General features: G+C 31.1%; 1 protein-coding gene across 2 annotated transcripts; it reads right to left on the bottom strand.

Annotated features, from left to right (window-relative positions):
• Window positions 1-370: 370 nt before the first annotated feature.
• Window positions 371-4,520, bottom strand: LOC139877635 (glutamate--tRNA ligase, cytoplasmic-like). Of its 2 annotated transcripts, XM_071865061.1 has the most exons (7): window positions 4,381-4,520; window positions 3,896-3,998; window positions 3,614-3,767; window positions 1,979-3,042; window positions 1,259-1,744; window positions 730-780; window positions 371-621 (listed from the first exon to the last, which is right to left on the bottom strand). In XM_071865061.1, the coding sequence occupies exons 1-7, from the start codon at window positions 4,518-4,520 to the stop codon at window positions 394-396; spliced, it is 2,226 nt and encodes a 741-aa protein (XP_071721162.1). In that variant the 3' UTR covers window positions 371-393. The 2 variants fall into 2 exon arrangements, with proteins under 2 accessions (XP_071721162.1, XP_071721163.1); XM_071865062.1 differs by lacking the exons at window positions 3,614-3,767; window positions 3,896-3,998; window positions 4,381-4,520 and having other exon boundaries at window positions 371-876; window positions 1,979-2,931.
• Window positions 4,521-10,033: the final 5,513 nt, after the last annotated feature.

Below are 10,033 nucleotides of genomic sequence, written 5' to 3' on the forward strand. Positions count from 1 at the left end.
GAAACAAGAATCTTCTAAAAAGATGCAAAACATGAGCTAGGTTTAAGCTAATGGCAGTTTAATTAGAAGGAAAAAAGAGAAGCATTAACCAATCAAAACTAGTTTCACAATCTAATTATCAACATGTTACCAGTAGATAGTTGTAATGAACACCTAAACGATTTTAAAAATTTCAATATACATATCAAAAGATGTTTAGCTGATTTTCCTTAGGGGTTAGAAAAATCCAGAAAATCGAAACCGTACCAATACTGAAAACCACACAAATCGAGAGCAAGATAAATTCTCTATTTACTGTCTGAATCACAAAAAACAAAAATAAAGCTCAAATTTGATTCCACACGGTTCTATACCAAAAATACTGGTACCGGTAGCAGTACCAAACCCGCTTTCTTAGTTTGATTCGGCATTCGGTTCTTTAATTTGAGCAATTTCAATTTTGGTATTGTTTGGTTTGGTACCCGTACCGATCTGCCTGCCATCTGGGATAGCATAAAGCACAACTTTTTTAAAAGGCGGGATTAACGGAACATCGCATCGAAAGTAACCTTTTCTCTCGAGTTGGATTATGTCTCCTCGTTTCAAATATCTCATATTTGAATCCCCAATTGCTGCAATCTCCTTCTTCGTATCTTCGTTCACCACTGCTGCAATTATCTCCTTCTTCTTCTTCTCCTTATCTTCTTCGTTCTTCTTATCTTCTTCGTTCTTCTCGTCTGCAAAGGTGACCTTCTTCGTATTTTTGTTCTTCTTGTTGACAAAATCCCCATTTTTCTCCAACTTTGTATCTTCCTTCACCACTGCTGCAGAAATGATCTCCTTCTTCTTATCTTTGTCCTTATCATCATCGAAAATGAAAGCCTCATTTTCCTCCAACTGCATCAACAAACATATTCAAACTCATCTTCTCATATACAACCATACAATAAAAAATAAAAATAAAAAAATAATAAAAAAAAAAAAGATAAAACTTTTTGTTTAAAGAAAACCGGATTTTGTAACTTTTGCACCTTTAAGTAGTTAAAGGTCTAATCTACCTTTACAAACAAGTCAAATGGGTCAAAAGCCACCCAGATTGTATGTTAGATTCAATAGAAGATTATTATACAATGATCATATATCTTTAGTAATCATACTTAAGAAGAAATAAAATACTAAAAAAAAAAAAGATAACACAATTATGAACAAAAAAAATATTGGGTACAACGAATTACCCATTTTGACCCATCACCCATTTTGAATAAAAAGACAAACATACCTTCCTTTTCTTGATTAGGTAATCGAACTCCACCAGAGTTAACGGAACTAGTTCATTAATCACAGGTAACCACGTAAGTTTCCGTTTGGTCGTCTTAACCGATCCTTCGGGATGCAAAACGCCAATAAGTTCCGTTACGTTTCCATCTGAGTCCATCTTTATCTCTTTTACAATTGCATTTCCCCAATCCATCAATGTGATTTCCTCGTTCGGTGACATATCGCTCACATCACCTTTTGTTATCAGATCAGCTTTTTCTATCCATATCTTTTTCGTGCAAATGGTAGCCTTATCCCCAGCACCCGCGTACTTCTTATGCTTTGGTATGATACGCACAAATGGAGTCTCGGGCCCGTTTAACAAAGTCAACATGACCCGTTGGTCTTCATGAATTGCAGTATGTCTAGGGCAAACAGGATCGATTATTTTCTTATTCATGTTCCAGAGTTTATCCCATTCCATAAGATTTAAATTCTTTGATGCCCCCTGTACAAAAAAAAAAAATGTGAGCAACATAAAAAAGAAAAGTTATCTTATTAAAATAAAAATTTTTGCTGACGACAGCTGTTAGGGGTCTCCTTAACGGGCAATAAACAGTTGTACATTCATCGTAAATTAATAAGTAACACAACAGTTTAAAACGTTTAGGCTGTCGTTAGCAAAATTTAAAAAATAAATTATCTTATTTCAAAAATAAAAGTCAAGGGAAAAAACAGTTACTTGATCAAGTACGAATTGTATCAATGCATCGATTTGTAGACCTCTACGCACAATTCCTTGAACCGTTGGGAAACGCGCATCATCCCAACCATCAACTCTCCCGTTTTTAACAAACCAACGCAACATCCGTTTACTAAGTAACGTATACACCATATTCAACCGACTAAATTCATAAATATGAACCTTCCTAATTCCCATATCCTCTTGGATTCGTAAATATTGTGCATTTCGATCATGGTACTCACTAGATCTAAGTGCATGAGTAATCCCTTCAATAGAATCAACAAACGGGCATGCAAAATCATACGTTGGGTATAATTTGTACCTCGACCCGATTCTATGATGTGGTATTGGATTGCAACGGTAGTATACGGGATCCCGTAGTGACTTATTTGGATCTTTCATATCCAATTTCCCTCGTAAACAACATATTAGTCCTCTTTCGGATCCCAAAATCATTTCATTCCATAAGTTCATGTTTTCGTTTACAGTGTTGTTTCGACAGGCGGATTCGATACCGTCCCATCTTTCATTCTTCATTTCCTCACATGGCGTATCGTCGACGTACGCTTTTCCCTCTTTTATCAACTTTTCCGCCATCTCTATAAGTTTCGGAAAATGATCCGACGTATATGAAATTTTTTCATAATTAACACCCAAAGTGTTTATATCCTTTAAAATATTGTCAACGAAATCACTACTTTCTTTCGAAGGATTCGTATCGTCAAAGCGAATGTTAAGTTGACCTTTGTATTTATCAGCAAAGAACTGATTTAATAAAGCGGCTTTTGCGTGCCCAATGTGTAAATACCCACTCGGTTCGGGTGCGAACCGTAGGCAAACTTTGCCCATCTCTGCATCGGGCAGATCAACATCGGGTCGATTGGAAGCATTCATGGTTTGTGTTTCGATTGATTTTGTTTTTGTTGAGTCCTTTTTTTTTGTATATGTTGCAGTGATGTCATCTAATACATCAGCATGATCTGTAGTGATGGAAGTGTACCATCTAACTAAGTTTTGATACTCTGTTGACTTCAATAAACTTTCCCACCTCTTACCAGCCACTGCAGACGAAAGAGGTAAACGTATTAAACAGAAATTCGCGAAAGATTTATATAGAAAACACAGAATTTATTAGCTAGAATTGAATTTGAATTGAAAATAACATAACTGTGCCCATATACATAGACCTAGACACCCTAAATTTTTAATTAATTTAATTTTCCTAATTTTTTTTTTTTTTTTTTTTTTTTGAAAGGCAAACCTACAATCTACACATGGAATCACAAATATTTACATCTCACTGACTCACGTGAGGCTTGAACCCACAACCTGCTCACGTGAGGCTTGAACCCACAACCTCTTAGTTGAAGGGTTCCTCTCATACCGCTAGGCCAAATGCCCTTTGGTAATTTTCCTAATAAATTATTAATAAAAGTTTCCTAATTTAAGAATTTCCAGCTAATTACTTGCTCTTCAAGTAAAACCTCTTACTTGCTCCTCAAGTTTTCTAATCCACTACACTCTTAATTTTGACCCATAGCAACAAAAAAAAACCTGGTATACCAACCCATATTGCCATGTTTACAGATAAATAGATAATGAAAGAAATAGTGAACAAGTATGTATATATACCTGTTAGATATGACCAAATAACTACATCTGCAACTGATAAACTGTTACCAACCAAGAAAGTGTGGTGCAGCAAATATTCATCGACATACTTACATGCCCCCTCGTATTCAAAACCCGAAGAAAAAATAGGGGCATACTCAAGCCACTCGTCAATCTACAAAAAAAGATGATAAGAAAAAAAAAATTCTATTAATTCTTGAAACAAAAAAAAAAAAAAAATTGAAAAAATGAAAAAATATTAGTATTTAGTTTATACATATATAAACATAAAAGATGATTCACCTGCCCAGTTTCAATAGCAGCATCTCGCTCGTACAAGTTGGGAATACTTGTTGATGTACGACAAAGGTACCGAATAATAGTAGTTGTTCCTCTCAGTTTTATCCTGTAATAATGAAATTATTGAGTGAATACAAGCTGAATATCATCATTATTGATATCATAATAATTTATATTTATAATTATAATTATAATAAGTATATTAGCCAACCCCAATGAATAGTACTCGGGGGTGATGTCATCACAACATCACCTATTTCGTCTTTTTTTTTTTTTTATACAGTTTTACATCCCGATTATCAGGCCCAACGGAGTGGGCTACTCCGGACCTCCATCTAGTTTAATAAATAACACAATAGCAACAGAGAAGAATTTGCAGTAACTCAAAATTATAGAAACCACATAAAAGAGGCCATATAACTATTATGATTTTCTCTTTTTCAGTCAAATGTTAAGATATATATTTTCTGCAAATTATTATAATTTACCCGTCGGTTAGGACGAGAACCGGCTCTGAGGCTGGCGTGAGAGTCCGATCAACAGCGAGCGAAACCCCAGCAAGGCGAGCGACAGCAAGGACCCATAGAGGAGGTGTCTCATCTGAAGCAATGAGCAGCTTTAGCTCCATCATTAACAATGAACCCTATGAGTGTGTATTCGATTCAAAATCAAATATTCTGGATATCAGAAACAAAATGCACATATGTTAGAGTCTTTTATTTTAATTTTAATCAACATATAAAACAATCTCTTATTTCGCATGTCGTATTATACATCTTATAAATAATATGAACATGAACATTCTATAGTATGCAATTATTAGATTCAAGGTAAACAAATTTAGAATTCATAAGCAACCAAAATCATAAACCAGAAAAATTCAAAATCAAATAAAATTAAAATTACACATTACACATTGTTATCAAACAGCAGCATATTACAGATAATTAACAACATTAAAATTTTATCAGCCAATAAGCTCAATTTCAACGCCTTTACGAGCTTATCATCAGCTTAATTGGATTTTCAAAATTTTAATAAGCAATAATAAGTTTATGATTTAAAGCAATACAAATAATCCAATAGACTACAAGATAAACATTGCATTACATTACATTTACTAATACGATGTGGAAAAACAAGTAACAACCTTTGAAGCAGCCACGATGGTGGTTTGGCCGGAAACGGTTAGGATCACGAATAATGAAGAGAAGACGTTGGAATAGGGTTTAGTTCTTTCGCTTTTTGAAAGCTTATTATACTGTACGGAGTACTTGCATTGCAAGTAGGATGCAATCGGGCCGAGGGCCGGGGCCGGGTCTATCTATTCTTGGACTCAAAACCGAATACGAAAAATTCAATTATAAACTTGGACTCATATATTATACTCCGTATTATACATTTATTTATTTATATTGATATATTACTCTTTACTCTTCTTATATATCTAAATGATATAGAGTAAATGAATAGAATAGTTCATACCCTTCACAAACCTACACCAAACTTTTTATTTTTTTACAATTCAACCCCACCCTCCATATTATTTACACTTTTATTTTTTTAAAACTTACCCACAAATGTTTTTCCAAGGTGTTGTAGACCTTTCACCTTTCATCCTGTCTCATACAAAAAATCCAACATTACTCTATATATCTAAATGATATAGAGCAAATTAATAGTAGTCCTCAATAGTTTCACAAACACTCCTCAAAACATTTTATATTTTCACAATTCAATCCCGTCCTTTATAACACTTAACTTTATAGTTTTTACAAACTTACCAGTAGTTTTCACATTTTATACTTTAACCATTCCACTTCTCATTCATTATAAATCGATCCCATAATTTTTACTAACTAACAACTATTCAATATTATTATTATTATTATTATTATTATTATTATTATTATTATTATTATTATTATTATTATTATTATTAAATCAACCACATAATTTTTCACTTTATTATTGTTTAATTTTTTTTCTTATTATAAATTAACTACGTAACTCATTATATATATATATATATGTTATAAAAGTAATAATTGGATGATAATTTTATTATTATTATAGATATTGCATAGTATATTTTTTTGAGTATAAATAGGTGTGTTGAGTTAGAGTTTATGGTATGTATTTTTTTGGTTAAACAAAAACACTCTCTCTCTCTAGATTCCAAATGCCACCAAACTCTCATTGTACATTTTTCTATAAATAAAAAACCAATTACTCATACCTTTTGTTCAACCTTTGTTTTCTCAGTTTTACAGTATCTCTATCTCTATATACCTTCTACAGTCAAGAACCACTAAAGGTAGTTATAAGCCTACTGAATTATAACACGTTATCAGCACGAAAAGCTTAGTGTAATTAAAAGATATCTCAAACGATCACGAATCACTAATCAAGGTATGAAATTATTAATAACATTTATATTTATATCAAATTTTGGACTACTAACATTTATATTTATGTTATTTAAGTTATATATGGTCGGTTATACCACCTGAATTATATTTCTGTAATCTAACTTTTACTAACTTCACTAACATTTATATTTATGTTATTTAAGTTATATATGGTCGGTTATACCACCTGAATTATATTTCTGTAATCTAACTTTTACTAACTTCACTAACATTTATATTTATGTTATTTAAGTTATATATGGTCGGTTATACCACCTGAATTATATTTTCTGTAATCTAACTCTTATTAACTTCACTAACATTTATATTTATGTTAATAAGACCTCATGATTGTACGCAACACGTCATTTGACAACACGGTACTTTATGTACGCAACACGTCATTTGACAACACGGTACCATGGGTCGAGATTAATTCCGATCAATACGAATACGACGGGGTCTTTATATGTTATCTAACATTTATGATTACTTATGCAATTAATCATTATTTATTTCATGCATACTAATGTTTATTCTTAAATTTATAATTTTAAAAGTTAAAATAAAAAAATAGTTTGTATTTTTATTAAAAGTAAATCTTAAAAGTTAAAATAAGAAAAAGTAGTTTGTACTTTTATTAAAAGTAAATCTTAAAAGTTAAAATACAAAAAGTAGTTTGTATTTTTATTAAAAGTAAATCTTAAAAGTTAAAATAAGAAAAAGTAGTTTGTATTTTTATTAAAAGTATATCTTAAAAGTTAAAGTAAGAAAAAAAAAGGGGATGGTAAAATGGAATAGTTTTTTGTCAAAAATGAAGTATTGAAAATGAAGTGGTCTCCTTCTATAACTAAAAAAAATATATATACTTTTATCAAATGAATTTTTTTGTGGCCGACAATTTCAAACACGAGTCCGTGTTTAGTTTATCAAGAATATCTCTTGCTTTGGTGAAAGGTCACGATCACGATATCAGGTGTTGTGAAAGAATTAAAAAATTGGTCAAGTGGCCTTTTAAAAACTAGAAAAAAAATTTAAACAAAAAGTTTTTTTTATATATTTATAATTTACGGGTAACGTAAAAAAAAAGGAAGTTTTTTTTAAAAAAAAAAAAACAAAGAAAGTGTTTAAATGAGTTTTACAGAAAAGGGGAAAGCAAAGTAAAAAAAAAAAACTTTTTTCCAAACAAAGGTAAATGAAAGTAGGACTTAATACAAGAAAAAAGTAAACATCTCCTAGACGTGATAAAATCTATCAATGATAAGTATTAGACTTGATGAGCTAAATGTGACAAAAATGTTTCAACATGTCTTATGTTAATTTTCTAAAATAAGTTATTATTATTCCGAGTTTAACACATATACATATGTTAATTAAAAACAACCTTTTTGTTCTTATGTAGTGTTGGGTTGCAATTTTGGTTGTATGCCATAATTCCATCCAGTAGAGTGACAATAGAAAACTTTTGATGATAATCAATAAAAAACTTTTTTCCAAACTTGTCAAATGTTTTGTTAAAAACGTGACCGTTGAAAAAAGGAGGTTGAATAATAAAACTTAAAAAACAAATTATTTTTTTAAGAGTGTGCATCAAAATGGCCCGTTTAATAATGGGGAGTAAAAATATAGTCAAATTGTTTCAACGAACAAGGGTTCAATTGGATGTCTCTTAAAAAAAATCCGCGGGTACGGGTGATGGATCCAATGGATCCGCATCCACGACCCGCGGGTGCTATCCCTAATTGTGACAAGTACAAATCAACTAAAAGTCTAAAAAATAAATGCTCTTATAGGGACCAAATGTTCACAATAATTGCCTAAGCTAGATATGAAACAAATAGTTCATAAAAAAAAAAAAAAAGGTCGTTGTGCGTTTTCGGGATGATAGCCGAAATACACTTACAAAAGTAGGTCAGCCGTCAATTCTTTATGGCCATATCAACGTAGATCAATAAAATCATTTATGGTTTTGATAAAAGATTAATTAAAAATTAATTGTTTTTTTGGTCTTGGATTCTCGGTAACAAAAGCAAAGGTTGTTTTTGGTTGCCACAACAAACAAGACAGAGGTTGTTGACTTTTGTTGTTAAACATGGCACAAGTGAACAATAACAATAGATTATTGTTTTTGAAAAGAATAATGATGCGTTAATTTTATTGTATAAAATAAAATTAAAGAAAATGGTTTTCATTGATGACTATGAACAAACGCAAACAAAGTGTTTGTGGTATTTGGTGATTAAAAAAAAAAAAGTGCATCTAAAGCTTCTACTGAAAATAATATGCATCTAAAGCTTCTACTGAAAATTAATGTGCAAGGTACAACGTATAACTATATGGTCAAATTCATTTGAGCCTTCGGAGTCACAAGTATATGATGTATATATATATTACTCAATTAACAAAATAGTAAATCTAAATTAATTCATATGAATAGTAAAACGAAATTAATTAATTTACTATTCACATAAAAAAGCGCATATGATAAAAAGCGCATCGCATATGATAAGCGCATATGATAAAAAAACGAATATGATGAAAAGCACAACGCATATGATGAAAATCGCATATGATTAAAAGCGCATATGGTAAAAAACACAGCGCATATGATTAAAAGCGTATATGGTGAAAAGGATATATGATAAAAAAAAACACATATGGTGATTTATAAAAAAAAAAAAAAAAAAAAAAAAAACATATGGTGATTAATGGAAAGCACATATGGTGATTAATGAAAAGTATATTGTGAAAAAGAATCACAAATGTTTCTTGAAAGAATTCAAGGTAAGATATATGAACCAATTCATCCATCATGTGAACCATTTTGATATTTCATGGTTCTAATAGACGCATCTAGCGGATGGTCTCATATTTGTATGTTATCAAGCCGTAATATGGCATTTGCAAAGTTTCTTGCACAAATTATTAAATTGAGAACACATTATTCTGATTACACCATTAAAAGGATGAGACTTGATAATGCTGGTGAGTTAACATCTCAAGCATTTAATGATCATTATATATCTACAGGGATTGTTGTTGAACATCCAGTTGCTCATGTGCATACACAAAATTGGTTTAGCTGAATCAATAGATAAACGCTTACAGCTAATAACTAGACAATTGATAATGAGTACAAATCTCTCAATATTTATATGTGGACATGTAAATTTACATGCTGCGACATTAATTCGCATTATACCATGTGGAAGTCGTAAATATTTTCACTTAATACTTGATTTTGGCCAAGAGCCAAATATTTTCTACCTTAAAACATTGGTTGTGCAGTGTATGTTCCAATTGTATCACCACAACACAATAAAATGGTTCTTCAAAGAAAGATGATAATATATTTTGGATATAAAACATCTTCAATCATAAGATATATTGAACCCATGATGGGTGATGTTTTTACAGCACGTTTTGCTGATTGTCATTTTAATAAAACATTATTCCCTAGATTAAGGGGAGAAATAAAAATAAAAAATAAAATGATGCTTCATGATGTGAACATCAATTAAGGTATATTGAACTCGCACAAAAGAATGTGAAACGAAAGTTCAAAAAATAATGCATATGCAAGAACTTGCAAATTAATTACTTTATGCATTTACAGATATAAAAAAGTGACTAAATCATATATACCAGCGATAAATGCTCCAGCTCGAACTGAAATTCCAAAAGCTGGTAATAATGTCACTGTTGAGTCTTTGCCACGCATCAAACGTGG

This window comes from Rutidosis leptorrhynchoides, chromosome 11 (assembly GCF_046630445.1).
Source record: "Rutidosis leptorrhynchoides isolate AG116_Rl617_1_P2 chromosome 11, CSIRO_AGI_Rlap_v1, whole genome shotgun sequence".
Classification (NCBI taxonomy): Eukaryota; Viridiplantae; Streptophyta; class Magnoliopsida; order Asterales; family Asteraceae; genus Rutidosis; species Rutidosis leptorrhynchoides.